At 49.7% G+C, this 18653-nt stretch overlaps 1 protein-coding gene across 7 annotated transcripts in view; it reads left to right on the forward strand.

Moving 5' to 3' along the window:
* Positions 1 to 18653, forward strand: part of CTIF (cap binding complex dependent translation initiation factor) — a 303742-nt gene that overhangs the window by 203320 nt on the left and 81769 nt on the right. For 6 of the 7 annotated variants that reach the window (XM_027118461.1, XM_027118460.1, XM_027118467.1 and 3 more), the window contains 2 exons: positions 6328 to 6820; positions 9509 to 9808. In XM_027118461.1, the coding sequence (XP_026974262.1) occupies positions 6328 to 6820; positions 9509 to 9808 (793 nt within the window). The remainder of the gene's footprint in view (positions 1 to 6327; positions 6821 to 9508; positions 9809 to 18653) is intronic. The other variant, XM_027118465.1, reaches the window with a different exon arrangement.

Below are 18653 nucleotides of genomic sequence, written 5' to 3' on the forward strand. Positions count from 1 at the left end.
AGAACAAAGAATGAGAAGAATTGAGGACAGTCTCAGAGACCTCTCAAACACACCAACATTCGAATTATAGGGGTCCCAGAAGAAGAAGAGAAAGGGAAAGGGCCTGAGAAAATATTTGAAGATATTATAGTCAAAACTTCCCAGAGAGAAGTTCCAGAGAGTTCTCTGGAAGCACAGAGAGTTCCATACAGAATAAACTGAAGGAGAAACATGCCAACACACATATTAATCAACCTTACAAAAATTAAATACAAAGAAAAAGTATTAAAAGCAGCAAGGGAAAAGCAACAAATAACCTACAAGGGAATCCCCATAAGGTTATCAGCTGATTTTTCAGAGAAACTTTACAGGCCAGAAAGGAATGGCAGGGCAGATTTAAAGTGATGAAAGGGAAGAATCTACAACCAAGATTACTCTATCCGGCAAGGATCTCATTCAGACTCAAGAGAGAAATCAAAAGCTTTACGGAGAAGCAAAAGCTAAGAGAATTCAGCACCAGCAAACCACCATTACAACAAATGCTAAAGGAACTTCTCTAGGTGGGAAACACAAGAAAAGAAAAAGACCTACAAAAACAAACCCAAAACAATTAAGAAAATGGTAATAGGAACATACATATCTATAATTACCTTAAATGTAAATGGATTAAATGCTCCAACAAAAAGACACAGACTAGCTGAATGGATACAAAAACAAGACCTGTACATATGCTGTCTACAAGAGACCCACTTCAGACCTAGGGACACATACAGACTGAAAGTGAGGGGATGGAAAAAGATATTCCATGCAAATGAGAATCAGAAGAAAGCTGGAGTAGCAATACTCATATCAGACAAGATAGACTTTAAAATAAAGAATGTTACAAGAGACAAGGAAGGACACTACATAATGATCAAAGGATCAATCCAAGAAGAAGATACAGCAATTGTAAATATCTATGCACCCAACATAGGAGCACCTCAATACATAAGGCAAATGCTAACAGCCATCAAAGGGGAAATCAACAGTAACACAATATTAGTGGGGGACTTTAACACCCCACTTACACTAATGGACAGATCATCCAAACAGAAAATAAATAAGGAAACACAAGCTTTAAATGACACAATAGACCAAATCGATTTAATTGATATTTATAGGTCATTCCACTCGAAAGTAGCAGAATACACTTTCTTCTCAAGTGCTCACAGAACATTCACCGGGACAGATCACATCTTGGGTCACAAATCAATTTAAGAAAGTTGAAATCATATCAGGCATCTTTTCTGACCACAACACTATGATATTAGAAATCAATTACAGGGAAAAAAAACTGTAAAAAATACAAACACATGGAGGCTAAACAATACGCTACTAAACAACCAAGAGATCACTGAAGAAATTAAAGAGGAAATCAAAAACTACCTAGAAACAAATGACAATGAAAACACAATGACCCAAAACCTATGGGATGCAGCAAAAGCAGTTGTAAGAGGGAAGTTTATAGTAATACAATCCTACCTCAAGAAACAAGATAAATCTCAAATAAACAACCTAACCTTACACCTAAAGCAACTAGAGAAAGAAGAACAAACAAAACCCAAAGTTAGTAGAAAGAAAGAAATCATTAAGATCAGAGCAGAAATAAATGAAGTAGAAATGAAGAAAGCAATGGCAAAGATCAATAACACTAAAAGCTGGTTCTTTGAGAAGATAAACAAAACTGATAAACCTTTAGCCAGACTCATCAAGAAAAAAAGGGAAAGGATCAAATCAGTAAAATTAGAAATGAAACAGAAGTTACGACTGACACCATAGAAATACAAAGGATCATAAGAGAGTACTACAAGCAACTATATGCCAATAAAATGGACAACCTGGATGAAATGGACAAATTCTTAGAAAAGCACAACCTTCCAAGACTGAACCAAGAAGAAATAGAAAATATGAATAGACCAATCGCAAGCACTGAAATTGAAATTGTGATTTAAAATCTTCCAACAAACAAAAGTCCAGGACAAGATGGCTTCACAGGTGAATGCTATCAAACATTTAGAGAAGAGCTAACACCAATCCTTCTCAAACTCTTCCAAAAAATTACAGAGGGTGGAACATTCACAAACTCATTCTACAAGCCTACCATCACCCTGATAGCAAAACCAGACAAAGATATCACAAAAAAAGAAAATTACAGGCCAGAATCACTGATGAACATAGATGTAAAAATCCTCAACAAAATACTAGCAAACAGAATCCAACAACACATTAAAAGGATCATATAACATGATCAAGTGGGATTTATTCCAGGGATGCAAGGATTCTTCAATATATGCAAATTAATGTGTTACACCATATTAATAAATTAAAGAATAAAAACCATTTGATCATCTCAATAGATGCAGAAAAAGCTTCTGACAAAATTCAACACCATTTATGATAAAAACCCTCCAGAAAGTGGGCATAGAGGGAACCTACCTCAACATAATAAAGACCATATATGACAAACCCACAGCAAACATTATTCTCAATGGTGAAAAACTGAAAGCATTTCCTCTAAGATCAGGAACAAGATAAGGGTGTCCACTCTCACCACTACTATTCAACATAGTTTTGGAAGTCCTAGCCACAACAATCAGAGAAGAAAATGAAATAAAAGGAATATAAATTGGAAAAGAAGAAGTAAAACTGTCACTGTTTGCAAATGACATGATACTATACAGGGAAAATCCTAAAGATGCCACCAGAAAACTACTAGAGCTAATCAATGAATTTGGTAAAGTTGCAGGATACAAAATTAATACTCAGAAATCTCTTTCATTCTTATATACTAACAACTAAAGGGCAGAAAGAGAAATTAAGGAAATAATCCCATTCACCATTGCAACAAAAAGAATAAAATACCTAGGAATAAACCTACCTAAGGAGGCAAAAGACCTGTACTTAGAAAACTATAAAACACTGATGAAAGAAATCAAAGATGACATAAATAGATGGAGTGATATACCATGTTCTTGGATTGGAAGAATCAATATTGTGAAAATGACTATACTATCCAAAGCAATCTACAGATTCAATGCAATCTCTATCAAATTACCAATGGCATTTTTCACAGAACTAGAACAAAAAATTTTACAAGTTGTATGGAAACACAAAAGACCCCGGATAGCCAAAGCAATCTTGAGAAAGAAAAACAGAGCTGGAGGAATCAGGCTCCCTGACTTCAGACTATACTACAAAGCTACAGTAATCAAGACAGTATGGTACTGGCACAAAAAACAGAAATATAGCTCAATGGAACAGGATAGAAAGCCCAGAGATAAACCCATGCACATATGGTCACCTAATCTATGACAAAATAGGCAAGAATATACAATGGAGAAAAGACAGCCTCTTCAATAAGTAGTGCTGGGAAAATTGGACAACTCCATGTAAAAGAATGAAATTAGAACACTCCCTAACACCATACACAAAAATAAACTCAAAATGGATTAAAGACCTAAATGTAAGACCAGACACTATAAAACTCTTAGAGGAAAACATAGGCAGAACACTCATTGACATAAACCACAGCAACATCTTTTTTGAGCCACCTCCTAGAGTAATGAAAATTAAAACAAAAATAAACAAATGGGACCTAATGAAACTTAAAAGCTTTTGCACAGCAAAGGAGACCTTAAAGAAGATGAAAAGACAACCCTCAGAATGGGAGAAAATATTTGCAAATGAAGCAACTGACAAAGCATTAATCTCCAAAGTATACAAGCAGCTCATGAATCTCAATATCAAAAAAGCAAACAACCCAATCAAAAAATGGGCAGAAGACCTAAAAAGACATTTCTCCGAAGAAGACATACAGATGGCCAACAAACACATGAAAAGATGCTCAACATCACTAATTATTAGAGAAATGCAAATCAAAACTACAATGAGGTATCACCTCACACTGGTCAGAATGGCTGTCATCAAAAAACCTACAAACAGTAAATGCTGGAGAGGTTGTGGAGAAAAGGAAACCCTCATACACTGTTGGTGGGAATGTAAATTGATACAGCCACTATGGAGAACAGTATGGAGGTTCCTTAAAAAACTAAAAATAGAGCTACCATATGGTCCCACTACTGGACCTATACCCAGAGAAAACCATAATTCAAAAAAACACATGCACCCCAATGTTTGTAGCAGCACTATTTACGATAGCCAGGACATGGAAGCAACCTACATGTCCATCGACTGAGGAATGGATAAAGAAGATGTGGTACATATATACAATGGAATATTACTCAGCCATAAAAAGGAATGAAACTGTAGAATGAGATTTGTAGATATGTGGATGGACTTAGAGAGTGTCATACAGAGTGAAGTAAGTCAGAAAGAGAAAAGCAAATATCGTATAATAACGTGTATATGTGGAATCTAGAAAAATGGTATAGATGATCTTAGTTGCAAAGCAGAAATAGAGACACAGACTTAGAGGACAAATGTATGGCTACCAAGGGGGAAAGGGGTGGGGTGGGAGGAACTGGGAGACTAGGATTGACACATATACATTATTGATACTATGTATAAAATGCACAACTGATGGGAACATGCTGTATAGCACAGGGAACTCACGTAGTGCACTGTGGTAACCTAAATGGGAGGGGAGTCCAAAAGGGAAGGGATATCTGTATGTGTATGGCTGATTCCTTTTGTTGTGTGGTGGAGGCTAACACAACATTGTAAGGCAACCATACTCCAATAAAAATTAATAAAACAAAATTTATCAAGTGAACAGTGAAATTGAGTTTATATAAGTAATAATAATTTTAGAGCAAATAAATATAATTTGTTCATGAAATGCAGTGCAGCGAAGTTCTGTTGTACCTGCCAAAGAGATGGATCACAGACTGGGACAGGGGCCTCATTCCCTAGAATGTAACGTCTTCTCTCCACTTCTTCACTGGCTTGACAACTTTGAGAGGCTCATGGTTATCCTGTTCTCCAAATGCACTTCAAATAAGGTTATGGCATGGAAAACACCGTGAGGGTGAAACAGAGGTGGAACACAGGAGTGCTTCAGTGGTGGAAGCAGCCCTTGAGCTGCTGGACTGAAGGGTCCTCAGAATACCCCCACCCCCTTGCTCTCCCTTAGTCTTCAAATCAACACGTTTGGGGTTTGTCCCATGATGTACACCTCAAATTTGTTCCATATGATAATCTCTGCTTTGAAATTGTCAAAAAAAAACTCGATGAGCCTGTCTGCCTAAAACCACCATGTTAAATATCACTTCTGTATTGCTCAGCTCGGGCTGCCATAACAAAATACCACAGACCGGGTGGGTAAACAACAGAAATTTACTTTCTCACAGTTCTGGAGGCTGGAAGTCCAAGGTCAAGGTATTGGCTTTGGTTTCTTCTGAGGCCTCTCTCCTTGGCTTGTAGATGGCCACCTTCTGGCTGTGTCCTCACATGGGATTTCTCCTCTGTACCTGCATCCCTGGTGTCTGTGCATTCAAATTTCCTCTTATTATAAGGATACCAGTCATGGGAATTCCCTGCCGGTCCAGTGGTTAGGACTCAGTGCTTTCACTGCCAGGGCCCGGGTTCCATCCCTGGTTCCCACAAGGCATGTGCAGCACGGCCGAAAATAATAATAATAATAAGGATACCAGTCAAATTAGATTAAGGCCCACCCTAACAGCCTCATTTTAACTTAATCATCTCTTCAAAAGTCCCATCTCCAAATGCAGTCACATGCTGAGGTCCTAGGGGTTGAGGCTTCAACATATGAATTTGAGAGAAACACGATTCTGCCTGTAACAATTTCTTATAGCATATTTTGTTAGTGGGTTTGGGGGCAGAAATGTCAGTGTACCCAAAGAAAGGCTGTGTAACAAATGGTATAACTCTTCATGAGTCATGATGGTTAAAAAGTCATTAACAGGATAGTTGTTGTCAGATGCAGGTCTGTGTATATATCTTTCCTGGAACATGCATAGAGTATGTTCACAAAATGATAATGGCTGCTTCAAGAAAACATACTGGGTGTCTGGGGACAGTCAGGAGGATTCGCTGTATACTCTGTCATTTTAATTTTGTTCCCTACACGTGTACTAACGCATATTCTAATAAAGGAATAAAATACTTATTTTAAGTCAAGGGTTGACTTAAATCCTATATAATCACAGGGGCCTGTCTGTCATATTCTCTGCTGGTATCCCCAAGCCCCATCACAAAGCCTGGTGCACAGGAGGCCTTCAGTTAAGGGTATTGAAAAAATGAATAAATGAATTCCTTCTAATGTTTGGACACAGGGACCCCGGCCAGCGGCCCCAGTGACCCTCTTTGTCTTTCCCCTTTGGATTGCAGGCGGCAGCAGAGACCCCCAGGAGGGAACAAGCCTCAACAGCACGGTGACCACCCACCGGGCAGTGCCAAACACAACAGGGACCACCAGAAATCCTACCAGGGGGGCTCAGTGCCCCACCCCTCAGGGAGGTCCACCCATCACGGCTACAGCCAGAACCGGCGCTGGCATCACAGCAACATGAAGCATCCACCAGGCGACAAGGGGGAGGCAGGCGCCCACCGCAGTGCCAAAGAGACCGTGACCGTGGAGAGCCCCAAACTCGAGGACGCCCTGGGGGAGGCCGGGCACAGCGGCCTCGAGCCCCCCTGCAGCCCCGATGCCCTGGCCCCGGTGGCTTCCGAGAGGCTGCCCCTGCTGCAGCCAGGCGGTCCAGAGGCTGAGACAAAGCGTAAAGACAGTATTATTCCCGAGCGCAGCGGGGAGCGGCCCAGAATTACCCTGCTCCAGTCTTCCAAAGACAGGCTGCGGCGAAGGCTGAAAGAAAAGGTACCGGTAATTGAATTTTCCTTGTTCTCTTGCATCAGGGAGGACAGCGCGAGGTAGGCATCTTGGTAGGTGGGCTCGGGGTTGCGGACCTGGGGAGCCTCGTGGAGGGAGGCTCATGTGGCCCCAGCACACCTGGTCAACGCTGCCTGAGGGACCCCCGGCCACCAGACGGCAGGCCCATGGCCAGCTCTGCATGTGAACCCCCTCCAGCACATTCCACCCTCCAAGAGTCCCGGGTGAACACTCGGTACCAGCCCGCAGCCTGAGAAGGGAGGGGAGGAAGAGGCATGTGCCTCCAGGTGATGGGAGGTGGGCAGAGAAGGCCTGGTTCTTCCCTCCAGCATTATCTGGTGGCAGATACTGCCCTGTTAGTGCTAAAGGGCATCTAGGGAAAACACAGAGCCTATAACATAAGAATGCTTCTCCCGAAGGCGAGTACCAGGCTGCGCTCCCTGCCAGGGGAGAGCAAAGGTGAGTTGGGCAGAGTGCAGCAGACTGGCCTCAGCCTTGCCACTCCCCCACTTCACCAATCAGCAGTAGGGAGGGGTCTAAGGGACAAAATTTAAGGAGGCACTCACTCTCAGCATCACGCAGCTGCCCATCCTGCACTGGCACAGCCCTGCGAAGGAGGGCCTCCTTAAATTTTGCTCCCCAGGAGCCTCACATTCCTCACCCTACTGCTGGCCCCGGTCTCTAAAGCCTAGTTCACAAATTCAGGAAGAGATGCCCCAAGCCTCCAGAGAAGGGCTGGAGCTCTGTCCCTGGCATCGTTAAGTCCACTCTGAGCACCCTAGCTCCCCGTCCTCAGCCAGGGGTGCAGGTAAGGTCACCTTGGAAAGGAGCTGTTCCCAAGAAAGGCCAACTTGCCCCCAGCTTTCCTCCACGGAGTGCTCCTTTTGGGGCTTCTGCAGAGCTCGAAGTTCCGGGCTTCTCCCTGGCATCTCTCTACGGCCTTCTCTCCTCCACCTTTCACCTCCGAGGCCAGGTCCACACTCAGGCAGGACAAGGCAGGTCAGACCTTTTCCCTGATCAGTTCTCGAAGGTGACATGCTGCTGCTGGCATCCTTACAGCCCCGGGCCCCCACCCACTGCTCCCTGTGGGACGGGCGGCTGTGAGGTCCTGGAGGAAAGCCTCACTCATTCCCATACATCCCAAAGATAAGAGCCTGGGAGAGCTTCCCAAGTGATGGCCAGTGTGTGGTCTTTGCCTGAAGAGCTTCTGGAACAGACTGCTGCAGTCCAGCCGGGGAGAGAGGATTGTTAATTCTCTCCAGCTCTACTGAATGTAACCGCAGTGCCACAGAGAGGAAACAACATGGGCTTTGGAGTCCAGCAAACAAGCTCAGTCTTCACTCTGCCTTTGACTGGTTAGGTGGCCTTGGGCAAGTCACCTAACCTCTCTGGGCACACCCCCTGCCCAGTTTACCCATCTGTAAAATGGGTATAATACTATCCACCTTGCAGACAGACTGCAGATCAAATGCCATAAGCTGTGTGAAGACCCTCGAGGGGTTATTCTATACATACTGACCACTATTCCTGCCTTGGGGCCCGCAGGGTTGGGGTGGGGAAGGAAGGGGGAGATAGAACAGGTAAGGTAGATCATAGTGCCTGTATTTCAGCTTCAAGAACTGCCCTCAGGTGAGGCCTCCTGGACTCCTGGACCAGGAGGAATGTGCTTAAGCAATAGCAGGGCTAAGGGGAAGCCATAGACCATCTAACCTAACCTCCTCATGTTACCAGGGAGGAAAATGAGGCCCAGAGAGTGAAACCACTTCCCAGAGCCATCCAGCTAGAGACAGAGAGCAGGTTCTAGGACCTGGGTCTGAGCCTCCCAGCCCTGGATTCTTCTGTTGATGCTGGAAGGGCCAACATGGGGCTTCCCTTTATGTCCCTGAGCCTGCCCTTTAACCCTGGTCTCACATCCCAGCAGTTAAGTCAGCCATTTTCCTGGCCGCCAGTCTATCCTTCTGAGACATCAAATGCCATTTGCTTCCTCCCCCAGCGCAGGTCTGGTCCCAGTTGTAGTGAAACCACTCAAGGGTGCAGGGTTTTTTATCTGAAGTTTCCCTCCTCGAGTTGTTTTCGTGGCACGTTGAAGGATTCCTCGGTGTGCAGTGCTTGTTGTAAAAAGCCAGCACAGTCTCCATGGGACACAATGCCAAGGCCATGTCACCGGGATCCCCACACCCAGAGAACATGATGGTCCTCGGGCTGAAGGAGCTGAGGTCTGGAGGACCAGGTAGCCACGCCATGGGCACCTTTACCCAGCAGAGCAGGCATTTTGGATGCTGCCTCCTTCCTGACCTAGTGTTCCTACCCTCGTTTTCTCTTGGCCCAATTCCTTATCTGTTATTTTATTTCATCTTTTATAAGCCCCATTAAACCATTTCTAGATTGAGATATTTAATGTGTATGAGGCAAAGCCAGTGTGTATGAGAATCCCGGGTAAGAGCTGTAGCTCACAAGAAGGGTCCACCCAGGGTGTCACAGGGGCCAAGAAAAGGGTCAGCAGAGAGCCTGGGGCCCCAGGGTCCATGGTGAAGGTTGGCATTCCCGGAGGGATCAGACCTCATGTTCTAGAAGGTGGGGCGGGTCCTTTCTGAGGGTGGCAGCCCCTCCTCCACTGGCCACTCCTCCGCAGAAAGCTGGGCTCCACTCAGGCGCGACTCGGTTTGTCTCCCACACGCCCAGGATGAAGTGGCCGTGGAGACCACCAACCCTCAGCAGAACAAGATGGACAAGTTGATTGAGATCCTGAACAGCATGAGAAACAACAGCAGCGACGTGGATGCCAAGCTCACCACCTTCATGGAGGAGGCCCAGAACTCGACCAACTCCGAGGAGATGCTGGGGGAGATCGTCCGCACCATCTACCAGAAGGCCGTGTCCGACCGCAGCTTTGCTTTCACGGCCGCCAAGCTCTGCGACAAGATGGCGCTCTTCATGGTGGAGGGGACCAAGTTCCGGAGCCTGCTTCTCAACATGCTTCAGGTAACGGACGCCGACAGCTGCACCTCCCACCCCACCCACCGGTGGGTTATTACTAGAGAGAAGGCTGCAGATTCTGACTTTTCCCAAGTTCCACCCTTGCCCGATTAATTACAGAAAATAAAAAGGCACTCAAGGGGCAAGGGATGAGTGACCGGATTTGCGTGTGTTTGTGTGAGGGCTCCATGGTTACGATGGACCAGTATAATTTTATAGGTGCTTCATGTTTAACCAGCCTTTCCCTCTTTCTATTTCCATGATAGGAGGGCTGGCTGTTGTCTTAATAGGCTCTGCTGCGACCTCTCCACGTCCCAGCAGACATACACTTACTGTGGACTTCTCTTTTCCTCCTCTTTCTCTTCCCCGGGACCACCCTCCAGACCCTGCAGGTGGTGCACTGGTTGTAGTTGGTGCTGAGATGGGTCTGAGAAAAAGGCATAAGGGCCTTGAGGAGGGAAGCTTTGATCTGTCTGCCAATGCGCCGGGGCTTCTTGAAAACACTTTTAGGGCCGAGGGGAAGTGTGGAGATCAAAGACTGTCTTGTTCCTTGGTGCTATCCCACTAAATCCCTCCACCCCAGAGAACTGAATCCCGCCCCTCTTTATTCCTTCCTCCGTGGGTGCCGGCGTCCAGCAATGGTTTTACTGGGGTGTGTAATGGGCATGGGCATGGGTACTTAGGCTGAGCCCAGCACTGTTTGATCTCATAGGTGGAGAGCTGAAGGCCTATACCTGCTCTTTCGTCATGGGTGGTAGCAAGTGAACTGGTCCCAAAACCGGTGGCGTCAGCATGGTGGCCATGCCAGGCCCAGGGACTATTCCTGGGAGACTTGGCTGTGGAAAATCATCTGTAATCATGCTTTGTATCTTAGGCTAGTTGAGATATGAAATGAGTTTCAGTCCAGGTAGGGTAAAGCAATAGCTTAGAAGTTCTGAAAGTAGGATTACAGAGCTGGAAGAAACCACCTGCAGGTCTGTCTTAATGAGGGTGACCATATAATAGGTCATCCAAACCATGACACTTTTGAGACTGGGGGCTCTAGTCATAGTCAGGCCGAGACCCCAGGCGTTAACCAGGACATATGGTCACCCTGGTCTTAGCCACCTGGTTCGCGGTCTTCCCTCTCTTCCCTGAGAACAGGGTGGGAGGAGCCCCCTCTGAAGGCTGCCCATGGGCTCCATCCCCGCCGTCCTCTCCTCTTCCCAGGGAGACTGCTCACTGCAACCCGAGCCTCGCTGGCCAGCCTGGGCTGCTTCTGTCCAGCTCCAGGCACCGATCGGGTTCCCATTCCTGGATTGCCCACGCTCCCCGGTGATGAATTCCCTCATTACCTGAGGGATTTGCACATCGGGCATGTTCCTCGCTCGCCGGAATGTCCTGGGAGAGTGTGGAGGGTGACAGTGGGAAGCAGCCTGTCTGCCACGTACAGCCAGGCACGGGGGAGTCAGGGACAGATTGGCCTTTGGCCTTGGCTTTTATCAAGAGGAGGGCCGGGATAGGGCAAGACTTCTAGACAACAGTTGCCAGCTCCACGTAACCCAGCCAGAGCCAGTGGTGGACAGACACACAGGGCGTGAGACGAGACGCACCCAGGAGGGAAGGGCAGCTGGCAGCAGGGGCCACCCAGGGTCCTGCCCCGGTCAGGCTTCTCTTCCAGTGACCCGTGGTTAGAGCAGCCTTGCCCACAGTGTCCAGCAGAGCATCAGTCCTGGGAAATGCTCAGCCACGAACGGAGCTTCGTGGCCCCTACACCCGCCTCTCCATCAGCCACAGAGTGGACTGACTGGCTTAGGCCAGCAGGAAGGGAACCTGTTTGGCCGCACCCAACTCAGTGAAGTCCCCTTTGCATTCCCCAGCTAATGACTTCTTGTGGAATCAGTGTGCTGGGAGACACAGTTTGGCAAACGCTAGCGCAGGGAAAGAGCACCAAACCGAAAGGCAGGAAACAGGGCTTCTCGGCCTGATTCAGCCATCGTCACCCGGAGCTTGGCCTCTGCAGCTCCTGCTGGGAAAGTGACTGGCTGCTCCACACTGGTCAGTGGACCTGATGATTTTGCGCTGCTAAAGATGAGTCGGGGGCCTCAGGGAGGGCGTGAGTGGCCCCACGTGAGCTGCTTCCTTTCTCTGTCTCTCCTGGCCCTGTTAGTGACATGAAACAGTCCTGGGTCCCTCTCATCCTCAGGAACTTGCTTACCCCATATCGGGGCTCAGTGATAGGTCTGTCATGTGTGACAGGCTTTGGGGGCCAGCCCAAGAGACCCAGTCCTGCTAGCGTCACTTGTCTCTGGGGCAGAGGGGGACCCTCACTCCCAATCTGCCATTTGCCTGGGTGGAGCCTTTGTGGGTCAGATATTTAGAAATCGAAATGTCCCCTAGACCCTACCACCCCCTTCATCTCCTGCAGCCCCAGCTTAAGTGTAAGAGGGAGAGGGCTGGAGCTGGACACTCAGGCCTCCTGGGTCACTGTTCAGAGCCCTTTGGCTCCCATGGAAGGTGGGCTGAACGTGCTGGCGTGAGGCTGCCCCTAAGCTCCTAGCAGACCCCCGGTCACAAGGCCTGGAGGAAGCCAGCACCGCGTGTGTGTCAGGACCCGCTCTGCAGCTGAGGAGGTGGCGGGTTGGAGAAGGCTTTCTAGGCAGCATAATACATGGCCACTCACCACCCCAGACCCACAAGGCTCAAGAAAAGAGAGCAGTGGGCAGAGCTCATCAAACCCCACTTTCCTTGTGACCCACAGGGGTGTCGTTTTTCACCTGCTCTCATCTTCTGGCCAACCTGATTTGTATATCTTCCCTGGCCAGCAGTCCTGGGCCTGGCCCCCAGCGCCTTCCCCCTGCTTTCTCCCTCTGGGGTTCACGCTCAGCTGCATGCACTCAAGGCCCACTGCCTCTGGATCCCCAGCCAGCCCCTGGTTCAGTTCGGCGGCCTCTGAGATGCCCCTCACGTGGCCAGGTTTCGCCTCTGCCTCCACGTACCAGTTCTGAGACCCGGCTTAGTGATTCTGGCTGCAAAGCGGACAGGGTGTGAAGTGCCTATGAACACAGCTCCCAGCAGCTGTCTTTGGACGTTGCCCTCCTTGGCCGACCGCTTTCACTGCCTGGGCTTCGGCAGTGGGAGCTGGCAGCACGGCAGGAGAGGGGCAGGCTCTGATGTAGTGGACACTCTTTGGCACAGTGTGGCGCTGCCTGCCAAGCTGGGATGCCGCCCCCATGGAGAGGCAAGTGGGCCCAGGGGAAAGTCAAAAGACCTTTCACCCTTCCCAGGCAGACTGAGCGCTGTTATCTCAAGACGTCCAAAAGCACTACCCTCATGAGCACGGACAATGCCAGAGACCTTGGGGTCCCAGGGGACCCCAGTCACCAATCCACAGCTCAAAAATCATCTTCAGTTTTTACATCTAAACTGAGTCTTTTTGCCTTAGACGTGGTCATTTTCTTAGTAATGTTCTTGTAAGTAAAATTCTACTTATTAAACAGATATTTCTCGGATGTCTGTTATGTGCCAAGCGTGGGGTCTTCATTAGATCAGTGCTTCTCAAACTTGAATGTGTGTTTGAATCACATGGGATTTTATTTAAATAGAGGTTCTGATTCAAGAGGTCTGGGTAGAACCTGAGGTGCTACATTTCTAACAAGCTCCCAGGTGATGCCCATGCTTCTGGCCCAGGGACCACACTTTGAGCACTAAGACGTCGGATGGCTGATGGTTTGTAGGCGGTGGGTCAAGTTCATAGACAGGCCGACTGAGGCACAGTCTTTTACTGATGTGATGTCAGAAGGGGGGATCCAGCCTGGGAATATTGAGTTCCGGTCACCAGGTTTTCTTTAGGGCATTGTTTCTCGGCCTAGCTGTCCGTCAGAATCTCATGGGGAGGTGCTTTTATTGGACTGGCCAGAAAGTTCATTCGGTTAGTGAATAAGTTGTTCAATAAAGTTCTCGGTGAAAATGAAAAATGTGTCTCTTATTTTTATTTAAGACTGAACGAACTTTTGGGCCAACCCAATAAAACATACCGGTGCAGGGGCTCCCCCCTAGACCAACTGAATTAGATTCTCCAGGGATGGGCCTGGGCATCCTTTTTTAAAGACCTTTCTGGCAGATTCTGTGGTGCCGCAGATTGAACACCACTGTTAGAAAGTTACTCCAGAGATGCCCTGACTGTGCCACCCTTGTCACTTACGAACAGCCCTGCCTGTGGATCAGTCAAGAGATGTGCACCAGGTACTGGACTCTTTGCTGAGTGATGTGAAGGATGCAGAGCCTGAGCTGGTGGGAGGACACCGAAGCAGGGGACGGCAGCCCCCGAGACAATCCCGTCACCTTGCCCGGCCTCGGTTTCCCGTCTGTGCAGTGAGAAGCTGGGCTGGACCATCTCAGGGGACCTTTCTCACATACCTCGCTGTCCTGAGATTCCTCCCGGGAAGCCTCCGCCCTAACCGCGTCAGCCAGGTGGAGGCTGCCTCTCCTCTCCCGCCCGCCCCATTTCTCTCTGCTCTCAGCTCCGTTCCCCAGGTCCTTTTCCTTTTTCTTGGTCTCAGACATTTGTCGAAGCGCCTATCACGGTTCAGGAAGAGGGCCTCGCTCTCAATCCGCGTTGCCAGGCTAGGCCACCAGTAAAGCTGAGGAGATGATTTGTTTCCCTGCCCGACCTGCCTCACCCCACCTCTTTCCACCCGGCTCCCAGCTACACGATTGCAGGGTCCCGCACTCACGTGGCTGTGAGCGCTGATGGGTCCTGACTTCCAGGAGAATGTGGGCTGCCCGTGGCCCCTGGGTTACAGAGGTCACCAAAACTCTGGCTTGATCCTCACCAAGGAATTGTGGTACGATGAGGGGAGGGGGCCTCCGGTTTCACAGCGAGGTGAAGAATGAGCGTGCCTCTTTTTATGGGACCTTTGGAATGACAGGAATTGGAGGCCTGAGCCCCCTCCACCCAGCACTGCCCCGTCACCACCCTGGGCCTTCCACTCCGGCTCGGGGAATGCTCCTTTGCTGAAATATGCTTGGGCAGTATAAGTTCAAGCCCTCCTCTGTTGAAATGTGTGTGCCCTGTTTAGCCAAGAGGTGTCTGCATCTGAGCTATGCAGAGCAAAGTATTATTAGAGCAGGCATCAGTGTGTCTGTAACTGAACCCCGCTCTCCCTAGCAACCGTTGTCAACAACACATCTAACAGAAGGAGGCAATACCTTTTTTTGATGAAAAGAAAAAACAAAAAAACCCTCACCTCACCAAGCCGTAAACACAGCAAGGCTGTTGTGAAAAGACAACGCAATTCAGAATCTGGCATGTGACCAGGTTTCAGAATAAATTGCTGTCTGCCAGCACCTTCTAGAAGACAACCTGACCTGGAACGAGAAAATGGATAAACTCTCCAGAGTTTTTAGCTGGGTCACCCATTAAGCATCGTGTTTGGGGCTTTTCATACATGGGAACCCAATTGCTTGGTGAAGGGGCTCCATGGGGCCTCTGGGAGGTCTCTGGGAGTGATTTTAACTGTGGGTTTTAGCCCCACAAGGGGCACTCAAGATTTCCTGGTCTGGCTGCCCCATCAGTGAATCAAAATACAAGCTGCACCTTCAGGGCTTATGTGACCCATCACCCCACTTTTACCCCGTTTCTGCCATCTCTGTCCCCGTCTTTGTTCCACATTTGCTGGCTTGGGCAAAGGGACTGGGCTGTTTCTCTAACTCAGCTCATAAAAGGGAACCTTGGTCTTCCCTGGTGGCACAGTGGTGAAGAATCCGCCTGCCAATGCAGGGGACAGGGGTTAGAGCCCTGGTCCGGGAAGATCCCACATGCCGCGGAGCAACTAAGCCCTCGCACCACAACTACTGAGTCTGCACTCTAGAGCCCGCGCGCCACAACTGCTGAGCCCACGTGCCACAACTACTGAAGCCTGTGCACCTAGAGCCCGTGCTCTGCAACAAGAGAAGCCACCGCAATGAGAAACCCACGCACCGCAGCGAAGAGTAGCCCCCGCTCGCCACAAATAGAGAAAGCCCGTGGAGCAACGAAGACCCAACACAGCCAAAAATAAGATAAATAAAAATAAATTTATTTTTTAAAAAAAGGAACCTTGTTCTTCCTGGTTATCTCAAGGTTCAGGAAAATCAACAGTTGTTCCTCTTTACCCAGAATTTGGAGTTCCTAACCCCAATCTTTTACTGAGGGAGGGAGGAGAGGAACAAACATTGATCCTTGGTGTTCTAACCAGCTCTGAGTTGTAAGTTCCTTGAGGGCAGGAATCCTGGCTGCGTGATCATCAGTCCCCAGCTCCTAGCATCATGACATGTACACAGTAGGTGCTCAGCAAGTGCCTGAGGAAGGGAGGGATGGAGCCCTCAGTCTCAGGTACCAGAGCTCCCTGATGTGAGATGGGCTTCTCAGCTCTTCTGAGCACTTTCACGCGGTGAATGTGGAGATCCCCTCTCCGGGGTGGGTTCCAGGGCAGGATCCATCCCCCACGTTTACAGATGAGGACGGTGGCTCAGCAAGGCTACAAAGTCATGGGGGTGGTCAGTCCAGCACCCCAAGCTCTTGGCTCCCTTGCCACCCAAATAGAATACACCGGTCAGAAAGTTGGGAAAACCAGGAATCCGTCTCATGAAGCTATCAGTGGGGATATCAAAATCCGTCCTTCTATAAGACTCCCACTGGGTTTCCAATGGTCTGAGTCTCGGCTTTCCAGGCCAATAGAGAGCTGAGGTGTCTGAGGAAACACCTCCACGGCTCCATCAGCTTTACGCAGATGAACCACACAGCTGTTCTTCCTGAGGCTGGCTCTCCCCTCGTACCCTCTCCCTTGGCCCAGCGCTCCACCTTCACCCCTGCACGCCCACCACTGAGCCGATGTGCACTCCAGGCATGTAAACTAATTTTACTGTTGGCCCAAGCCAGGCATACTCAGGGATAGAAGCACATTGTTCTGTGCATTCCAGAGCCTGAGCAAAGCCCTGGGCTGTACCCACCCCGAGCTCCCCTCCACTGGTTGCTAGAAATCAAGAGGGAGAAAGCGGAGGACTGGCAGGCAATGCAAGCAGCTCTCCCGTGGGCAGATTATGGGAGGTGATTCTGAAGGCCCACAAAAGGTCTCTCTTTCTAAAACATGTTGCTCCAGTGGCACCCTGTGAGCTGTCGGTGCCCTGCAAGGGCCGGGCAGAGCTGGCACACACGTTCCCCGACAGTGGGCGCCAGCAGGCTTGCCTCCATGTCCTGTCACAGGAGCTTGACCTGCGTAAGAGTCTGCGGCAGGTAGAGCTACCCCGCCGGGGACAGCGATGCCCGGCTGGTACCCATGCCCTTAGTCCACCGGACCCAAACCAGAGGCGAGGCCTGTGCCTCCTGCCAGACTTGTTGCCCCCACTTGCTTTGGAGTGAGTGAATTTTACCTTCTTTCTTCTAATCCTGATGTCTTCCCCTCAACAAACACTTACTGAGCACCTGCTGTGTTCCACACGCCAGGGCACAGCCCATGCGTGTGTCACCTCTGTCAGTCCTCCCTCCCCTCTCGTCGTCCCCCAGTTTGTGCCGGTGGGGCACTGGCCCAAGTCTAAGAGGTTTATTCGAGGACCCAGCTGGAATGCCTCACGTCAGCTGCTTCTGCCTTAGTGGGGCGCCGTGGCTTCCAAAAGTCCTAAATCTGAGGGCCCTTCTAGAACTTCGGAATGCCCCGTGAGACAGAAGCAGCCTGTGACCCGAAAAGAAAAAAAAAAAGAAAGCATTTTGATTTTTTAATCTGAAAATAAGCAGAGGAAAGAAAATGTCAGTCCCAGAAGGAGCCCAGGCCAGCGGCCTCTGCCAGTCAGGGTTTTCTTGTCTGAGGCTGTGTCCCCAGGTGTCTTGGGGGGCAAAGACTGTGTCCGAGAGCTCTTTGTGTCCCCCACCGAGCCTGCCCATGGCAGGTATTCAGCAAGCATCAGACGGCTGCTTCCAGGAGCTTCCGCCCATGGGGACAAAGGCACATTGGTGGGCAGGTGCTGGGACAGCAGAGGGACGCACAGTGTCCTACTCTCTCCCATCTCTGGGCCGAGGAACTTACCCTGGTCAGGAATTATTTCACCATCACCCGTGTGCCTTGCCAGGCCGTGTCCTCTTCCCTGCACACCCTCACCTCCCACCCCGTCTTCATTTTCCCTGCTAAATCCACTGATAGGACTTGGCCGGGCGCTCCCCTGTCTGAGGCTGCCATGCCGAGGCAGGCCCTGAAGATAAGTGGGTTATTGGAGAAGGCAGCTCGGGTGTCCCGGGCCCCAGAGGGTCACCCCTGGCTGGCTGGCAGCTCACCCCCAGCACCTCCTTCTCCCCTCTCCCCAGAGCCAGGCCAGCAGGAGACAACAGTTCCTTTCCCTCAGCTCAGCGAGTGGCCGGTCCCCAGCCGCCGCCGGGAATCTGAGCTATGCTAAGCCGCTCCAGATCGCCACATCGCTGCCCTGCCCGGGCACGGCCGGCCCAGACAGGGCGCCTCTACCTGCTGCGGCTGCCGCTGGAAAGCTGGCACCGCCCAGCGATGGAAACAAATCTCCCTGTGGGTTATGTAACTGCTCACCGCCCTGTCCCTGGCTCCCTAGGGAGGCGCCCAGCCACCACAGAGGGAGAGCGGTGGCCCCTGGGCAGGGAGGGGACACAGAGGGTCATTCTTTCAAAGAGATGCACATAGTCTTGAGTGATCGCCCAAGGTCCTTCTCTGGATCCAAGGTCCTCAGCGCCCCAAGGAGACTGGTGTTCCCTGTAAATGCTCGCTGAGCTCGGAGACCAGCTCAAGACGCAGCCCAGCAGAGTGAGAAAGGCTCATCGGGAGAGATGGACTTGCAGGAGAGGTGAAGGGGAGAGGGCAGCGCAGTTTCATTG

Source organism: Aethalodelphis obliquidens, unplaced genomic scaffold (assembly GCF_003676395.1).
Source record: "Aethalodelphis obliquidens isolate GAN/ISIS:26980383/991018 unplaced genomic scaffold, ASM367639v1 scaffold19, whole genome shotgun sequence".
In the NCBI taxonomy this organism is placed as follows: Eukaryota; Metazoa; Chordata; class Mammalia; order Artiodactyla; family Delphinidae; genus Aethalodelphis; species Aethalodelphis obliquidens.